This window comes from Neolamprologus multifasciatus, chromosome 12 (genome assembly GCF_963576455.1).
Source record: "Neolamprologus multifasciatus chromosome 12, fNeoMul1.2, whole genome shotgun sequence".
Classification (NCBI taxonomy): domain Eukaryota; kingdom Metazoa; phylum Chordata; class Actinopteri; order Cichliformes; family Cichlidae; genus Neolamprologus; species Neolamprologus multifasciatus.
This window is the reverse complement of record NC_140450.1, coordinates 34362871-34382138: the sequence shown is the minus strand read 5'-3', so window position 1 is coordinate 34382138 and position 19268 is coordinate 34362871. Positions and strand designations below refer to the sequence as shown.

The 19268-nt window shown below is 43.5% G+C and overlaps 2 protein-coding genes across 8 annotated transcripts in view; both read left to right on the top strand.

The window, feature by feature from the left end:
* Nucleotides 1-634: 634 nt before the first annotated feature.
* On the top strand, nucleotides 635-8365 carry rnf10 (ring finger protein 10). Its single transcript, XM_085179346.1, has 17 exons — nucleotides 635-1198; nucleotides 1833-2017; nucleotides 2131-2336; nucleotides 2419-2509; nucleotides 2614-2798; nucleotides 3994-4130; nucleotides 4242-4396; nucleotides 4601-4726; nucleotides 4850-5090; nucleotides 5199-5332; nucleotides 5426-5543; nucleotides 5624-5725; nucleotides 5808-5945; nucleotides 6080-6165; nucleotides 6246-6303; nucleotides 6844-7008; nucleotides 7128-8365. Exons 1-17 carry the CDS (start codon nucleotides 1036-1038, stop codon nucleotides 7199-7201), a joined length of 2364 nt encoding a protein of 787 aa, XP_085035472.1. The 5' UTR covers nucleotides 635-1035; the 3' UTR covers nucleotides 7202-8365.
* A 127-nt stretch (nucleotides 8366-8492) lies between these two features.
* LOC146507395 (uncharacterized) overlaps nucleotides 8493-19268 on the top strand; it is a 31764-nt gene continuing 20988 nt past the window's right edge. The window contains exons 1-6 of one of the 7 annotated variants that reach the window (XM_085179328.1): nucleotides 8493-9292; nucleotides 13098-14372; nucleotides 14467-14551; nucleotides 15431-17125; nucleotides 17318-17485; nucleotides 17867-18718. In XM_085179328.1, coding sequence (XP_085035454.1) covers nucleotides 9285-9292; nucleotides 13098-14372; nucleotides 14467-14551; nucleotides 15431-17125; nucleotides 17318-17485; nucleotides 17867-18718 — 4083 coding nt within the window. In that variant the 5' untranslated portion in view covers nucleotides 8493-9284. Of the gene's footprint in view, nucleotides 11193-13097; nucleotides 14373-14466; nucleotides 14552-15430; nucleotides 18719-19268 lie in introns of all 7 variants that reach the window. The other 6 variants (XM_085179327.1, XM_085179325.1, XM_085179326.1 and 3 more) reach the window with 6 other exon arrangements.

Sequence of the window (19268 nt, the reverse complement as noted above, 5' to 3'; positions counted from 1 at the left end):
TGGAGCACTTCTATTGTGTTTTGTACGTGTTTTGGAGTTTGTACGTGCTTTGTCTCTAGGGGCCTCCGTAAATATAATTTTATTTATTCACTCCACATAAAATGTAATAAATAAATCATATAATACAAAACCCAACTATTTACATTTTAAACTTTTAACTATTTAAATTTTCAGCTTTTTCCTTTTAAAATTTTTTAAAGTGAAACAACACAAAACACTGCAAACCACAACACAATTAAATATAAATTAAAATATGAAAACAAAAAGAACATGCATATTCTCTGTCATATGTGCCTGCATGAATAAACTTTCTGAATCCTTTATCATCTGCAAATGAAAATAGTTGTGGATGATTACTATACCTTTCTAATGTGACGTTGTTGTCCCTGGCTCTCTTTCCCTCCGGCTCTGTTCCTGTGCTACTGCGAGTGCAACTACCGCCCCTCCCCCCTCTTCCAAGCGCAAAGCGGAGTGAAGCGGAAAAAAGGGCGAGAGAGAGGGTGAGAGAAAGAAAAAAAAAACCCAGGGCTCCCAATAAGGAGCCGACTCTTGTCGTTCACTTCAAAGAGGCGGCTTAAAGAGCCGTTTCGTTCGCGACCGACACATCACTACTAAACAAATCGGCAGGCAGTACAAGAAACATCCGGGTCTCTCAGGTTCCTGTCTGGCGACCCGTCGCCATTAGTGCAAGCTCGTTTTGCAGGATATATGTTTTTGGCTAAAATCTCGGAATTTTTAGGTTTTCCAGCTTTTGGAAAACATTTATCGCCTTATTAAGGGCATATTGTTTCCCTTAGCGAGTAAAAATCCTAAATTCGGGGGGTCTTGGCCCCGCGTGACGATTTTTCGTCCTCACTTCCAACTGCTCCGATAATTTGAGACGCCGAAACCGTGTCTCTTATTTTTTCTCGGGTTTGTTTTATGGTCAAGATGTCGCCGTGATGGGGTCTCCGCGTTTGACAGAAATGAATCAGGGCCTTCGTCGCCTGACCCGCACTCACTGCAGCCCGCTTTCCTTCTCCGTTTTTCCGTTTTATGCTAGAGAGCTCGGCGGCTCTCTGCCCGGAGCTCGGCCTCAACACCGCTCACTGCACGGAGACAAACATGGAGAAAAACCCCAACAGCAGCAGCAGCACCAAGGTTCCGCCCCGTTCCAGCTCCACAGGCCCGGCACCGGGCGAAACTAAACCCAAAACAGGTGAACACATATCAGGAAACGGCATAAATATCACATGAGGTGGCCAAACACATTGTGTGCTCTTGTAGCTAAACACACATTGCCCTGTGGCCTGTTGGGGCCTAGCCGTACTGCAGAGGTTGTTTACCTTGTATGGCTAAGGACCTGACGTAGCTGTCAAAACATTTGACCCACCAGCTGTCACAAAAGTACCCGATATTTCCATCCAGCATTGTTTTACTTATTTTTTATGACACGATGACACATTTCCGCTACCAATCAAACTACTAATGTACGTAAATAAATATTTAGTTGTATAGTTTTCACAAAACGCGTGTGTTTTCAGATGCATGAAAACTGGTATTTTGTTTGCTGAATCCTGAAAAAAAATGCACTGAAAATCCAAAACACACGAATTAAGATGTGCCCTAAACAAACACCATTGAGCTCTGTAAGAAACTGTATTTGCACTTTCTTTATATGGGGTGGAAATGTGCAAAAGGCTTAGTTTTTACCTACAGACCCAATTACAGGAGACTTAATCTACTGTTTTTAGACATCAGGTCTTTCACATTACAAATCAGCTTGAATTGTGATGTTTATAAATGTTTCCCCCCTAAGGCTTTTTTTAAAAAAAATTTTATTTGGATTTCAGAAGGTAAAAATAATGGCGGCTCCAAGCGTTACAGCCGCAAGCGTGAGCCCTCCTTTCCTAAAGCCGACAGTTTCCCCGGCCCTCGCCGCACCAATTCACAGAAAAGCAAGAATTTTGACAAGAGACCCCCTCAGAGAGGTGGAGGACGACAGTATGGAGTTACAGGTGGAGGACGACGTGAGGAGGTGCGTGTTTCCAAAGGCTGATGTTGTACTGACCTCATTTAGCGGTGAGAAAACTTCAGCAGTTGCTTGTTGACATTCATTTGGTCAATTGCGATCAATCCTCGTGTCACCAGGTAGCAGAGACGCGCCGGGCCGAGTTCAGCCCGGCTCAGTTGGCAGGACCGAAAAAAATAAGCCTGAACCACCTGCTGAACTTCACTTTTGAACCCCGTGGAGGTAACGGTGGCGTCGGAGACGGAGGCCACTCCTGTTGGGGCCGTCGAAACAAATGGGGCCACAAGCACAAGCCCTTCAACAAGGAGCTTTTTCTGCAGGCCAAGTAAGCGGCCTCCCAAACGAAAATGATTCTGAATGCAGAGACTCGATGTTTGGGATTCGTCTCACCTTTGTGTGTGTTGCAGTTGTCAGTTTGTGGTGACTGATGACCAGGATTACAAGGCTCACTTCACTGATCCAGACACTCTGGTCAACTGGGACTGTGTGCAACAAGTGGTGAGTTATCCTCCGCGTTTTGACGGGGAAGTGTTTACTTAACTACCTATATTTAATCAAATGAAAGCATGTGTCTTGACAAACCATTTCTGCTCATTCTGCAGCGCATCTATAGCCACGAGGTGCCATCGTGCCCCATCTGCCTGTACCCTCCTGTGGCAGCCCGCATCACACGGTGTGGACACATCTTCTGCTGGCCGTGCATGCTGCACTACCTGTCTCTTAGTGACAAGAGCTGGTCCAAGTGCCCCATCTGCTATGAGGCAGTGCACACAGCTGACCTGAAGAGGTAAATAAGAAGGAAGCAAAACATTGCTATCTGTCTAAAGGAGAAGAGGAGTTACTCCCCTCCCCATGGCTCATTTAGACATCATAATTCTTAGTATATACAAATGAGTTCTTTGCTGCTTGCTTACAAACAGCCACCTGTTCCCGTCTTGCACCTGTGAGCCCTGTGCCCTCACAAGTTCTCCTGCTACATGGAGATATTAACCCTTTAAGACCGACCATAGAACCAAGTCTGCCAGAGCTCATATTATATGTTTACATGCTGTGGAGCCATTTTTGGGAGCATTTCAAGTTGCTATACATCAATACAACCATTACAGCCCATATTTTAATAATATGTCTGCATTAAGTGCATAGTAATTACATAAATTGCAAAAAAGTGCAATAAACTACAAAAAAATTGAAAATCGTTTTTATTTTTTAACATATATTTCTAGTTAGAGAAATTTAAGAGGCTTATCCCTCAAAACTGTAAATACAAAAAAGTTGCACAAAATAGTTTCCCACCACAGGAAATTTATTTTGAGTGTCTTCATAGTTTTATTTTTGAAATACACCAATTTTTATATACTGCAGGAAAAACGAAAATAAATATTATAGTGCAAATTTGCAAAAAAGCAGCATATGCATCAAAATAAACTATTTCCAGCAGTGCAATATGAGTCCTAAGCATCCCAGAAACCACACAGAAAGTCATAAAGTCAAACATAACTTTTAAAAACACCAGTATAGGCTCATGAGGCCCTGATGGTAAAAAACTACATTTCCGTGAAAATGACGTCACTTCCGGTTCGGGCAGGTCATGGCGGACATGCGATAGTTCGCACTGACGTCTAATCCAATGTAGGAAGTGTTATGAACAGCTGATCGGATCGGCAAAGCGTGTTTCTGGAATATTATGTTTTTGTTGCTGCGAGTGCTGTTTATGCAGTTTTTGCAAAGTTATATGTGGAAGGAAACTGTGACCGAGGACAAGCTGATGGCATAAGATGTAAGTACAACTCCTCAGGTTTCATATGCAAAAAAAATTATTGCGCTAGCTTACGTGGTTGCAGAGCTACCGGGATTTAAAAATAGTTACGCAAAACAGAGCGTGCCCGCTCCAACCGATTTTAAAGGGTTAAAACAGGTTAATTTAGTTTGCACAGGGTTTTTCAGGTTGTTTGGTTTTTAACCACTTGCTTGTGTTGTTGCAGTGTGGTTGCTATGGAGACCAGACAGTATGTGGCTGGTGACAAGATCACCATGCGCTTGATGCGAAGAGAGAAGGGGGCTCTGGTGGCCCTGCCTAGCTCTCAGTGGGTGAAGGTGGAGGAGCCTGTTCGTTTTGGAGGCAAGTCTGTGCCAGTTTTACGGACAAGATCGTTTTTCACTTTCAAATTCATATAAGACTTCATATAAGTTTTAAAAGTATTTTTAAACTCTGTTCACATTTATTTTATAGATGCATGTTTGAGTCCATATTCCAAGCTGCTGCTGACCTCCCCGGCACAGGTCCTGAACCTGGTGGCAGAGGAGAAGGGAATTCTTCAGGCTCAGCTTAGCCAGGAAGAGGACGCCCAAGGGTGCTTCATCCAGAGCGCCCTTTGTCTTTTACAGGTAAAGCTACGTGCACATCTTTGGCAACATAGACATAAATAATGCAATAGACAAAATAAAGTGAAATAAGCGCATTTAATTTGTATGAATAAAAGTTTTTTTGCTACGCCGCTAAATCCAGTTTTTCTTGGGTGTTTTGTTTTGTTTGTTTAAGGAAGCCAAATAAGCAGTTAACTGATGATGTCTTTATCTGTTTGTGATTAGGAGCAAGAGGAAAAGCTTCTGGAGCAGCAGAAGGAGAGCGCAGACAGCCTCGATTTGTCCTCTCTGACTATGAAAGAACCTTCTTCTCCTGTGGAAGAAGGGGTGACTAACATCAGCAGTGCCAAGGTGAGTCTAAACCTTCTTTACCCTTTTTCACATTGTTGTATCTCTGGTGATGGGATCAAATGTATCCTGTTTGCATGCTCCTGCTTATGGTTTTTTATCGCCTCTGTCTTGTTTCATCTTTAGCCCGTGCTGCAGTACGCCTCAGCATTTGATGACGAGGTGGCAGAGTTTCCGGAAGATGCTGATGCAGAGCTGCCAGGCTTTCCCGAAGCCATTCTAGAGAGCGTGCTGGAGGAGCCTCCTGCAGCTACAGGGGATTCCACCTCAGGGCTCCAGCTCGAAGAGGAGAGCCCAGCCATCCAGGCAGAGACAGGCCGGCCCTCAGCCAGTGTGGTGCCCGGACCTTATTACTATTTCTACCAAGGTTGGCGATCCTCTGCTCCACCCATCTACCCAGGATAAAATTCCTGCCGTAATATGTAAAATTTCCTCATCCCTATTTTTTTCCTGCTTTCCATTTTTCTCCATCAAGCTGACGACTGCCAGCAGATGTTCCTGCATCCCGTGAACGTGCGCTGCCTGCTACGTGAATACGGCAGCTTGGAGGCCAGTCCTGAATCCATCACCGCCACAGTGGTGGAGATAGTGGGGCAGACAGTCACAGAGGTCAGCAAACAAAAGACTGTGACGTTGTTGTTTAATGTAGTTTTAATTTACGTCGACACATCTAGTTTATTTATCCCCCTTTCCTTCTTGCAGGAGATCCGCCGCCGGCATCGCTATCTGGCTCATCTGCCACTCACGTGCGAGTTCAGCATCTGTGAGCTAGCACTGCAACCACCAGTCCTGTCCCAGGAAACTCTGGACATGTTTGCAGGTTAGAACACTTAAAACGTTTTTTAAGGGTTTTACTGTAAAGGTTTCTCAGATGAAATAAATTGTCCTTTAAACCTTTAGATGACTTGGAGAAAAGAAAACGGCTGAGGCAGAAGAAGGCGAGAGATGAGAAACGCAGAGAGAAGCGAATTGAGATTGAGGAGAACAAGAAGCAGGGTAAATGTAAGTATACCTGAAAATTACACCTTTATATACCTCATATTTTGAAATTGAGGTCCATAGTTCTTGCATTTTCATTCCCCAGATCCTGAGGTGCATATTGGGCTGGAGAACCTTCAGCATTTCCCAGCATTCGGCTCGCCACCTCACAACGGCAGCCCCCCGATCCAGCCTGACTTCACCTTTGCGCCTCCTTCGCCCCTCAGCAGCAGCCCTTCCTCTGGTAAGATCACCCCTTCCATCTGCCTTTTTTGATAAGAGTTTCCTCCTGTCAGCTGCCTGTGTGGCTTTTGGTGATAAACGCCATGACACACATAATTTTTTTCTTTTTCTTTTTTTAAACGTCTGTCAATTCAGATGGAATGAAATTCCCAAGTCTGAATACGCCGTCACCTGTCGTGGGTAGTGTGGAGGATGAGTCCCACTGCATGTCCTTTGCACAGGTGTGTGTGGGAACAGTATTCTTTGTGACTTAAGTGGTTGGCATAGCTCAGCAGTGCTTTAATAAGAGTTTCCTGTGTAGATGCTGAGAGATGGGAAAGCAAGAGCTGATGCTGGGCCCAGGATCACTCCAAAGAAAGGTAATGCAGGAGTGTAGATGTTATGGTGCCTTGTTTGTTACAGTTAAGCTGTAAATGTGAATAATGTGAAGTCTCACAGTTAAAATGCCAACTCCTGTTAAAATGAAATTGATTAGAGGTGCCTGGTTGGCTCGTGATAGTAGCTACAGCAGTAAGCTTGTAATTATGGGGAGCAGTTTTATTCTGCTTCATAAACTGATAATACTTGAGCAAAGAGCCAGATAATATACCCTGCGTACATCCGCTTACAAGGTGGAATAATAGAGTCACACAGTTTTTGCTACTTTATTTAAACCCAACTTGTCATAGGAGTAAAATTCTGATATATTGAACCTTGGCTCAGAATAAAACCCCAGCCTCATCATTTCTGTTTGTGCTTCCTGTCTATGTGGTTATATCAGTTGTTACAAATTGCACGTACCGAGTGGGTGAAAATAAGCAGAGCTTTGTGTGTTATTGTGCATTTCTGGTAAAACCAGTTTTTGGAACTGCAACACCCAGAAGCTTCCTGAACTCAATGTTGTGCCTTGTACCACGCAGATAAGCTGCTCGCTCCCCCAGCAGCGGACAGCGACGGCGAGAGCGACGGCTCAGACCGCGTCCCAGTGCCCAACTTTCAGAACTCCTTCAGTCAGGCTTTAGGGAAGGCACTTATGCAGTTGGACAGTGGTCCAGTTTCTTCTCAACAACCTGTGGTTGAACCAGGTCAGGAACCTCTGATCCCTCGCATCTACTTAGCCGAAGCCTGATATTTCTGTCTAGACTCGTTGTTTGTTCAGAGACGATCACACGCTCACTCCCGTCTGGGACTTTTTCTCTTTCAGATGAAAAAGGAGGAAAAAAGAAGAAGAAAAAGCAGAAGCTTCTGTTCAGCACATCCATGGTTCACACAAAGTAGACAACACTGAAGTTCATTTAATCATATTGTTTCTCCCCCACTGCTTGTGTTTTCAGTTTCGCGCAGATCTTTCTGGAACTATAAGCTATGGAAAAGGATTTGAGTTCATGCTGCTTCAAACGTTGTTCCACTGGCTTCATCACCTGTTCGAGCTGTTTGTCTTTCCATCAGTTTAACTTGCATTTCTGTTGTACAACAAGGCCAAAGCTTTGCACCATCATGCTCGTGTCACAATGAAAGCCTTATGAGTCCATTTCAGTTAACATTCTAAGTATTACACATGCTTCAGGCTTATGTAAGTTCCATGTACTTGAGTGCATCATGGGGTCTATTGTAGGAAACTGCCCCATAGTGTTGCGTCTTTGTCCTTGTTCATGGCATTAACATGTGTTTTTGGTGATCCAATCACAAGTTGGCTGCCTCAGTATGTGTGTTCACACATGGGGTGCTAAGAGTGCAACGTGTACCCAAGATGCATGCATGTGCAAGCCATTAGACCCATTACTAATATAGACAGGGTAATTTGAGGGTGCTTCATACTAGAATAGCAGTCAGCCAGCTGCAGGTACGTTACACCTTTAAAACTTTCCAGGATACTCAGCACCTACACATGATCAGTCTGGAACTTCAATACAGAAGGCAGCAAGTGAGTAAATCTTTCAGTGTTTATCACAGGTCAGTCTTGGGCTAGCTCTTCATATGTATAGATTTGTTGGCTTGCCAGAGTCAAAGCCCTAGTATTTGGTAATGCCAACATTATGCCTACACATTAAGTTCTAATGTCAGGAAGTGAAAACACAGTATTGTGTAAAAGATATTAGTTCTGTAGATTCAACAGGACTCTTGATATATTCTGCCTGGATAAACATGAATAGCACTTTTCTTGTCATTCAGTTTCTTCTTAATTTCATCTTCTGTTGTAGGATGTTTACTCACTTTTAACATTATTTCCCCAACTTTTATTTCAGTGTTGGAAATGTGTGAAGTTAGAGAATTACTGGCTTAATGAGTGCTGGTGAAATGAGAACAAGTGTATTTGATTTTTTATTTTTATTTTTTTTCCCCTGAGGGTTTAATTCACCTTTAATTTTGTGCAAGTTTATAGACTGGTAAGCATAACTAGTCTGTTGCAAATAATAATAAAAAAGATGCACAATCAAAGAACAGGTTGTTTGCTACACTTCTTTACACATGTCTGGCAAAGTGAAACTTTGAAGGTGACTATCAAATTAGGTCAGTTCACACGATCTTAGTAACGCAGCACTTTTTTCTCCACAAGAGGGCAGTCTTAGTCCACCTGATCTGTGTAATAAAATGTAAGTTATTTCAGACACTGTTTTTGTATACTGACTGTGCAGTCAAAGCTTGGTTAAGAATGTAGTCTGAGATCAAATTAATGCATCTGAAGTTCATGAATTATGCAGATTTCTTTATTTAAATAGGTGTCGCCATTCAAACAGAAAATAGCCAGCCAGCCTTTAAAAAAACAAACAAACTGATGGTTTGTGCTTTTAAACATGGGAATGGGTAATTAATGCCATAAAGATGGGGTGGAATAATATTTGCCCGAGCACATCCTATACTCAGGTTCGTATCCAGTTAAAGGACGTTAAGTTATCCACATTCATCCCGGAAGTTGAAGTAATGCATATATATGTGTGTGTGTGTGTATGTATGCGATACACCTGATGAGTTGTGCTATATAGCAAAAATGATTCCTTAGTGTTTGTATACTGTATGCACAAACTGTCATTATCTCTTACTAGAACGACACAAGTTTATGTAGCAAAATCCTATTTTATGTTTTAGTTGCACTTTATTTTGAAAGCAATAGCCGGAAGTGCTATGTGGAGCTGGATTGTGCTGAAAGTACTCAGGCGGCTAGTTGCCTGTCTAGTCTATCCCTGTCAACAATACTGCAACCTGAGACGGGATAGCCAACCAGCCAGTTGGCTAGCTAAGTAAACCAGCTAAGTTAGCTGCTCTGCTAACCAACTGACACGACTCGTAATTTTTCCGTTAAGTTGGCGGGATACACTGTGTTAGAAGTTGTTTCGACAAGCGTGGAGGGAAAGGTGACTTTATGGTTTGGTAAGTTGTCTGTAGTTGGGATCAAACAGGCAGCGAAACACAGGTTCAGACAGTGTTTCCATTTTGTGAGTCCAGCTTCTTGAGTTGTTAGCTTACGGTTGCTAGCCAGCGAGCTGCTTAAGCGTTTGTCTTCCCTCTTGTTTGAAGTCTGTGGGAATTCCCAAACAGCTGAATGCAACACGCTCGTTCAATGCGTCTGCACACTTGTTTTTTTTCCGTTCTCCTTCTGTACGTTAAATGTGCCTCCCTGCTGTTGGGAGCAAGCCAACTCGTATCTGTCGCTAAACTGGACCGGGCACTGTCGAGGTAATTTAGGTGAGCGGACACGACATGAGGAAGCACTAACACTTGTTGCTGAGATGGAAAACTACCAAACTTAGAAAGCTCATTTGTTAGCATTGTTGTTTAGATTTAGTTGTATCATTGTGTGTGTGTGTGTGTAAGTGGTTGGGATGCTTGGTTTTCTGTAGCATCCAGTAGGTCCACATTAAATCTGGGTTATGGTTTACTGTGATATAAAACTGTGGTTACCTGCTTCACTGTTGTAAGTTGCTTTTAAATGTCAAGATCACCTAAAAACCTGAGCCTACTACATTATGTCCATAATAATACAGCAAAATATTACAGCCAGGCTAAACTCAGTATAAAGTCTTAGAGAACAGTATCGCATATTTCACTGTTCAAGTCCAGTGAAAGCCTGTGGATTGTGATGTATATTTTATGTGACTTGACCATAGGTGAGAACTAAATTGCAGTAATGCTTATCTTCTTTTAGTTGTTCTGTTGTCTGCGTAAGGAAATTTCCTCTGCATAACTGGCTTAGCCGGGTTATGGACTCATTGTCTTTAAAAAGTTAAAGACAGTAAGTGAGTCAGGGCTAAAACAAAACAACATGCCTCCTTGCCCTGTGCCCCACTGTACTGCATGTATACTCTGAAATATGTCTCTAACATTCGCAGGATCTCTTCAAAGTTGACTATTTAACATCTCCGGCTTGAAGAAATGCTCTTTTCAATTGTCATGTGAGGCTTGCAGTAATGAGTCGGGCGTAGGATACTCGGTGGTGTGTCTAAGCCTATATAAGGCAGACGGCTCCTTAATCCCCGCTGTGCTGCTCGTCCCACCATCACAGTGGATGTTTGGCATTCCATCTCAGCGAAGGTGTTTCCTGCCACTATCTAAAGTTCACGTTTTCAGCATTTTCAACAGCCTCTGTTAGTCAAGCGCAAGCCTTCGTGGCTCTGCTTCCTTGTCTGTCCAGTTTTTATGTTTGTATATTGTTTTTTCTTTTTCTTTTATGAATCATGGACTTACCCACTGAGTATTTGGGACGCACAACGACAGGGGCGATCATGTAAAGACGTGACTGGCACAGAAAAGGACACCAAACAGCAATGTTTATACTTCCAACATTTGCCGATTGAAGGCATTTAGATGCAGTAGTGTGAGGACTGCGTTGGCGATGGCGTGCTTGTACTGATCGAGGACATAATGCAAATATAAGAACGGGAAATAACAAGCATATACGAGAGCAGAGTTGATGACTTTTGTTGTGCAGGTTGTTATATGTCTGGACTTAGGCCACTAGCACTAAATATATATGGGTGTGCCTGTGTTTACTGAAGTCTGTCAGTGAAAACATACCATCTATTTGCTGCTTTTTGAAGGCGTGAGAACACCACAGCAACGCATTCGGACCGCCCTGTTGTATCCCTGCTGTGATTTCTCTACCGTAGCCTTCAGCACGACAGTCTTAACTAGCGAACAGCCTGTCTGCTTTGATGACGCAAAGTGTGCATCTCTTAGGCTCCTTCGACTCCTTCCTCCCGTGTGATATGACATCACGACTCGGTTACAAGAGAAGCTCGAGCTCTACAGCAGACGGTTGACATCTGGTCAGGTAGGATATTATATTCAGGATTTTGATCAAGCGTGCCATTATTTATATAAAAAGAAAATTCAGTTTCTGCATAGTAGAGTAACTGCACAACACGTGGAAAGCATTATCAGATGTGGAGAAGGAGTTTCTTAAAGGGCCTTTGTGTTCTTTTCTATCTTCATTATCGCTTTATAACAACAGATAAAGCTGTTTACCAGCATCCTGTGTCAGAGATTAGTAAGTTGATCTTTAGTCATCTCATATTTATCACTAAACCTCCTTTTGACTGAATAAGCATTTCAAAATAGACATGCAGAAGTTCATTAGGGGTGGAGCTGAATGTTTGATGGATGGTGGTCTGGTGTGAGTTTGCACTGGAATCTCCCATTTACTGTCTAAGAATGAAGTGCATGTGTTAAAACCTGAAGCAAAAAACAATGACATTGTACAGTTTTCCAGTTCCTCCTTGTGTCAGTTGCCACATGAAAAGTATGCAGTCCTGATCACCACTACACCAGTATCTCAACTTAGTCACACACATTTTACAAGCTAGTTTGATTGCACTGATAACGACAGCCAAGGAGATAATGCTAATGTCAGTTGTTAGAGTCGACCAACAGGTCAAACAAAGGCAACAATTGTGCAAGTTACAGGTTTTAAGTACAAGTAACATTAAAACATTTAAATCAAAACTTTAAGTAGATAAACGAATGTTTAATGTGTCTTAAAATACAATAAAACACATTTAAATACGCATTGGAAATATGTTGTAACTTTTCTCTGACACGGCTGCTGCTTTTTTCACATCAGGCATTTTCATATGTCACTGCAGAAAAAGCCCAGGCACAGGAACACTGCTTTTGGGCTCATGGAAGCGTGAATGAATCAAAGTTGATGTTATTAGTCCCACCTGTGCTGCTGTGTGCTACGCCATTATTAAATGACCTGTGTCATGTAAATGTACAAGACAAACACTCACCTTTTATTGGTGTCCGCCCTTTTTTAGCACTAAATATGTCCGGCTTTAACCTAACAATCAATAACCTTTGGCGAAATAATATACATTACTGTGCAAAAGTCTTGAGCCACTCATCAGTTCTTTAGATTTTGCTTGCAATGAGTTAGACTTTATTTTTTTTATTGTTTTTAAAGCAGTAGTTTTTGTTTAAGGTATTTCAAAGTTGTTCTTTGGACTTTGGCTGCTTTTTCACTAATTTTCAGTCTAGTGCTTTGTATTTTCAAAAGAATGATTTCCTCAATTTTTTTTTTGCTAAGCATCAGCACTGACCTATGAATCATTTAAGAGTAACAAAAGCTGCCCGTAACGCATATGAACCAGTTTTGTGTCTTCACATGTCAGACAGCTTGGCAACAAACCTGATTTTCAGCATGATAGTGATCCCAAACACACCGCTTCTGGATAGTGTTCTACTTTGGGTTTTTCTATCAGTCATGCATTGGCCTCCCCAGAGCCCAGACTTCAACATTATTGAAGCAGTGTCAAATCCTCTCGATGGAGAACAGAACAAAATGCAGCCGAAATCCAAAGACGAGCTTTGAATGTCCTTCAAGAAACCTGGAGAACTGTTTCTGAAGATTTATAAGAAATTACAAGAAAGCTTGAGAGAAAGCCTGTTTTTTTTTTGTTGTTGTTGTTGTTTTTACATTTCAATAAATGACTTCAATTGTTTTCATAGAAAACTTTAAATAAAGATGACTCAAGACTTTTGAACAATAAACTTGTGATGTAATATCAGGCACTCCCAAGTTTACAGTAACGGCTAGATTAGGGGATTGTTTAAATCCTCACATTTTTAGATTTTGTTTAGGTACTTTTTTGTTGAGGATCTCAGTAAGTAATAGTTTTTATTTCCTCTCTGATGGGGTATTTTATCTTTATGCTTAACGAAAGGTGTTGTTCAACAGGATGGCTGCTCAGGTGGAGGTTCAGACTACGGAGGTAGGAAGGACAGTGGCAGGAGGACGACATCACCTGACTCCCCTGACAGACTCCAGCAATAACAGCCTCATTGACATCCCGTCTGTCAGTCAGCCGCAGCTCATCGCAGCTGAACCAAACAAGCCTGCCCCAAGCGCCAAGCCGCGACTTACTCCCAAACCTTTTTCTGTGGAGAAAAATCCCACAATTAAGCCCATACTTGCCCCAAAGCCTCAAACTAAACCCCGACCTGAGTCCACTCGCCTTGTTGGATACAAACCAGAGCTTCCAAGCAATCCAAAACCACAGCAGCCGGTTTCCAGCAGCAAACCCAGACCACTTTTAACCAACCCCAACCGTCCTGCCTCTACCTCCTTTCGATCCCCCACTAAGTTGAACACTGGACAGACAACAAAGCTAGTAGCCCAGCCATTTAAACCAGCTCCTCCGCATGACACTGGAGGCCCTAGCAGACCCACCCCTCCTCCTGTGCCAGCACAGAGGCAGAAACCCTCAACATCAAGCTTTAAAAAACTACCAGCAGCAGAGTGGTCTGGAACCACTAAAAAAGAAGACGAAAAAGGCCACAATGCACAAGGTAAAGTCGGAGCCTCCCTTACTAGAGCAAAGTCCATGGGCTTTCTTCTTGATGCAGGGCAAGAAAATGAAGGGAAAGAAAAGGCTCCGCCTGAAACATCTGTGCCTCTGCGACCACATCCCAGAGGCTCCAAGCCCAGACCTGTATCAGCCATTTTCCCCGGCAGTGCAACGAAGACGGAGTCCCCGGTTCCTGCTCCTCGCTCGGCTGGGAGACGACCCCTTTCAGCTGATCTCACTTCCAAATTTGGGTCTATTGGTCTTTCACTGCACCGGAAATTTCCTGAAGCAAATACAGTAGACAACACTCCAGAGGGAAAAGCACTACCACAAAGTACTGATGATGTCTGTAGTCCTATCCTCTCAGACCAAAGCAACAAAAACAAAGAAGAAATGGCTGCAAAAGAGACCGACGAAGACAAGCGCAGGGTTAGCGTCAAGTCCCGAATAAGTCTTTTGCTCGATTTGCCGTCTTCTCCTGGGGTAGCTGCCGCCGGCCATGGTTCAGATCTTCGTTCTCCGTTGCAGCCACCCCCTGAAGGTGAACCAGCAGTCGGCGTTAAACAGCTCATCAAGCAGCTGACAGAGGATACAACACCGACTCAGAGCCCTGTCCTTAAACCAGCACTGAAGCCCCGTCCCTTGCCCCTCGACCTAACCAAAAGGTAAGAGCTGCTCATACTGTCCACGTGCTTTGCTTTTTGTTCTGTGTTCCACTGTCACGCATGGCTTTTGTCTTGTGTGATGTATGTTCAATAGGTTTTCAGCCGAGAGGTCACCTGACCCCGTTTCCCTCACTGAGGCAGAGGACCGTCATTACATCAGCAAAGATCCTCAGAAGAGGGTAAGAGAGGGCGTGAGCTTTGTAGGAACTGGTTTCTGTTGGGCTCGGTCTGTGTTTAACAGGCAAATGAGGGTAACAATGAGAAACTGTGTCGCCGTGTGGTGCTTGGAAAGTTTTTCATACGGTGTTGCTCAGCAGAGTTTGATTTTAGCGTGTTTGTTACCATTTCCTGTTTGATTGAAACCCATGCAATATAACATAAAGACGGAGAATACAAAAGAAGCATAGGAGAATGAGCAGTGTGCAAATAGAGGTGAAGCCTCTGACGCAGTAGGGAGACACAAATTCAACTCATGCTTTAAAGCTATAGGTACTCTATAACTGTATACACAACTGGGAAATTCATCTTTATTTACCTGTTGAAAAGCACTTGCATTTCCAGTGGACCAAAGCGCCTCTGCATTCATGAGGAAATCGCTTTCAAAGAAATAGGACATTACAGTAAAATGAATTGCTGCCATAGACATGCAAAGCTGTGAAACCTAATACTGCTGAGACATTAAACATCCCCTGTGACTGCCAGTTATGAAACGCACAAAGAAGAGATCAAATAGGAAGGTCAATGCCGAGAGACTTTGATTACCACCTCTGCACCACACCCACTGAGCCCTACGTAGAACAAGAGGATGCCGTTTGTGCCCTGCCATTTGTTCTCTTGAACTCCTCTGTGTGCTGTATTGTTGAATGTTCCATTGCCAAGTCGCATTTATTCTGACTTATGGTTTTATAGCAGTAAATGGTACCTAAATTCATAACTTTTTAAAAAAGCTTTTATTTCCTTCAGAAGAGTCCAGCTGAAAGAAATTCTGTAATAGCTTATCAGTTGTGAGCATGCTTCTGCAACTTATGAATTCTCAGTATATCTCTTAATTTTCCCAGGCTGAAGAATCAGCTATCACTCCCAGTGACCAGAAGACATTTTTGGATTTAAAAGATTCCCAAGAGCAGCTCAAAAAGGTCTCCACGCCTGAAGCAGGACAGCCGTTTGTTGCTGTTTCCAAGGAAACTGGTGCAGGCAGTGGAGTCCAAACGGTGCGAGCATCCTTGTTTGATAATGTCGTGGAGAGGCACAGCGTGGTGTTGATGGATGACGGCTCATCTGTTGACACGGCCAAGGATTTGCTCAGCAGCACGCCTCCGTTTGATAGAACAGTTACTGAAAATAACGGGGCTTCAGTCGCCGCTAACTACAGCCAGCCTTTATCGCCATCATGTTTTCAACCCGTATTACATGCCTTTGACACAGTGCAGGCTGTCGAAAAGAGTCGGGCGGTGAGTGTGAGCGTCCCATCAGCTCAGTGGGAGGATAAAGCCATGACCCTCCGTTCCAGACGCTCAGATGGGAGCAGGCTTCTTCCAGAATGGACCAGTCCTGCACAAGAACAGCCACCTTTGGCACCTTTGATGCCTCAAACACAGACACGATATCTGAGGATAGGAGCCTTACAGAAGTGGACCACTACAGGTCTCGACCAAGACGTAGATATGGAGACAGGGATGCTAAAGGAATCACAAAGGGAAGGACAAGTGGCTTTAGATAAAGACAAGGAGAGACAAAGAGCGGCAGAACAGGAAGAAGTGTCTGCAGCACCTAAACGCTTGAAGATGCTGCAGGCAGACGAAATGGCAAAACCCAAGGCAACCTACTTTGCTTTAACCGGACAAATGCAGGAGTCAGTTTCTCTTGGGGGTGCAGGGACAAACGCTGGGGACATGACTAGCCCCTTTGATGACTTCTTAGGGATTTCTCTCCTTAGTGGCCCTCAAGGGAAGAGTCTTCCAGTAAGGGGGAGCCCGTCTTTAAATGATGATCCTTTTGGAAAAACAACTCTATCGCAAGAGCAATTTAAAGATTTGATGATCAGAAGCCACAGGTCACCCAGGGAGAGCAGTTTAGCCTCAGATGGACAGAGTAAAGAGGAAAGGCTAGAAGCTGAAAAGAAAAGGGAGCAAAGGAAGGAGAAAGAAAGGCACAGGACTAAGATAAAAGAAACTGAAGGTGAAAAACAGACACAGCTGGAAATGGAGAAACAAGCACATTTAGAATTTACACGAATGAAAGAGTGGGAGATGCAAAGAGAATTTGAAAGGCAAAGACATAAGTCGTTTGAAAAGGAGAAACAAGAATTTGAGGAGAAACAGAGACTTGAAAGAGAGAAGCAATGGAAACTTGAGAAGGAAAAAAGGCGAGAACTAGAGAGACAAAAGGAGAGACAGCGTGAAAAGGAACAGCAAAAACAAAAGGAGGAAGAGCGGCTAAAACAGTCGGAGCGACTGCAGCTCCTGGAGCTTCAAAGACAGAAGCAGAAAGAAAAGGAAATGCAGCAGCTAAAAGAAAAAAAGGAAAAAGAAGAGGCAGACAAGATGAGACGGATCGCATTAGAGCAAGAAATGTTAAGAATAAAAGAGCTTGAAAAAGAGCGGGAAAGAGAAAAGGAGATGGAGAAGGAGCGTCAGAAAGAGATACAGAGGGAGCAGGAGAAACGGAGACAACAAGATTTAGAAAGGGAGATGCAGAGACGGCTAGACAATGAGCAACAGGAACTGGAGAAGGAAAGGAAGAGGAAGGAGGATGTAGAGAGGCTTAAAGAGCTGGAAAGATTACAGCTCCTTGAATATGAAAAGCAAAAGCAGGCAGAGAGGGAAAGACAACAACTTCAGGAGCTCGAAAAACTGAGGCAACTAGACATTGAGCGACAGAAATTAGAAAACCAGAGGCTGAGACAACAGGAACTGAAGAAGGAGGATGTAGAGAGAGTTAAAGAGCTTGAGAGATTACAGCTCTTGGAGTTTGAAAAGCAAAAACAGGCAGAGAGGGAAAGACAACTTCAGGAGCTCGAAAAACTGAGGCAACTAGACATTGAGCGACAGAAATTAGAAAACCAGAGGCTGAGACAACAGGAACTGGAGAAGGAAAGGAAGAGGAAGGAGGATGTAGAGAGACTTAAAGAGCTTGAGAGATTACAGCTCCTGGAGTTTGAAAAGCAAAAACAGGCGGAGAGGGAAAGACAACAACTTCAGGAGCTCGAAAAACTGAGGCAACTAGACATTGAGCGACAGAAATTAGAAAACCAGAGGCTGAGACAACAGGAACTGAAGAAGGAGGATGTAGAGAGACTTAAAGAGCTGGAAAGATTACAGCTCCTGGAATTTGAAAAGCAAAAGCAGGCAGAGAGGGAAAGACAACAATTTCAGGAGCTTGAGAAACAGAGGCAACTAGACATTGAGCGACAGGAATTAGAAAACCAGAGGCTGAGACAACAGGAACTGGAGAAGGAAAGGAAGAGGAAGGAGGATGTAGAGAGACTCAAAGAGCTGGAAAGATTACAGCTCTTGGAGTATGAAAAGCAAAAGCAGGCAGAGAGGGAAAGACAACAATTTCAGGAGTTTGAGAAACACAGACTGAGGGAAAAGATGGAAAGGGAGGAGGCAGAACGGATGAGAGTCATAGCCAAGCAACAAGAAGCAGAGAGACAGCGACTAAAAGAGAAGCAGAAAAAAGAGGAGCAAGAGAGGCTAAAGTTGGAGCCATCACATCTGAAACCCAAAGTTCTTGATCTGGACTCTGTGCTCAGAAATGAACCAGTGTCTAAGTCTACTTCTCAATGCAGCGACGCTGCAACCCGCTGGAAGGAGCCTTACAAGCCTAACATTCTTGACATAGACTCCTTTACATCTCAAGCTCAGCTCTCCTCTAATAATGACTTGTTTCCTTCAATGGGAATGCAGGGACTAAATGCTGACTTTGGGGGTAAATTACAGCCTACATCTGAAAGTGACGTTAGCTGGAAGATACCATCACAGACTTCAGTAGGTTTCTCAAACCCAGTATGGACGACGCCTCCTCAGGACCCCTGGGAGCTGCGGTCAGCTGAGATGTCTGTGGACCAGCCTAAGGCTGACTCTAGAAAACACGCCAACAAACACAGTCCAGAACAGCTCCTCGATCATGGGGAACGCATCCCAACTCAGCAAAGGCCCTGGTCTGCTTTCCTGGATGAGTCACCCCCTTTGGGCCCTTTTCCTGGTTCAGAGGTTAAAAGTGTGAACTCCCCAGGTGGATTCCCCACCATCACTCCTGCAGAGCAGATCTGGTTGCCCAGAGAGCTTCAGCCACAGAAGATCAGGGGAGAAGCACAGGGCCAGAGGAGATCACAGGGGTCCAAGGTGAGTGACATAAATCAATTGATCAGTTCCAGAGGTGCCAATGAACTACCCGCCCCCCTTTCTAGCACGCTTTATTTTGTGATTATTGTAGAAATCAGGTCGTCATTTTCTTAGTTTGCCAGTGCAGATGGAGTCAGATTATCACACAGAGACACGCAGTCTTGTGAAAACACAGGTCATTTTGTGACATCTTACAGAACAATCTGTTCTTGTAGAAGTACAAACCATCTAAAACATAAATATAGCTTCTCATGATGCAGGTCGTGTCATATATTTTTCACCCTGTCATTTTAAAAGCTCACCAAGATCCCAAAGCAAAAGCATACGCAAAATTCTTTAAAATATTTTTTTATGTTTAGCGTGCATTATTCTGTGTGCCATCATTCCCTGATTAAATTGGTTGGAGAAAAGAGGCTCCAGCTGAGTTGCCATATTGTAGTCGAGCTAGGACGTAGTGGCTAAATGAGTCACAACAGGCTGTGTCACCATCAAGCAAAATGCAAATAAAATTCAAGTGAAAAAAGGAATATTGATTCACTGCTGCTTCTCT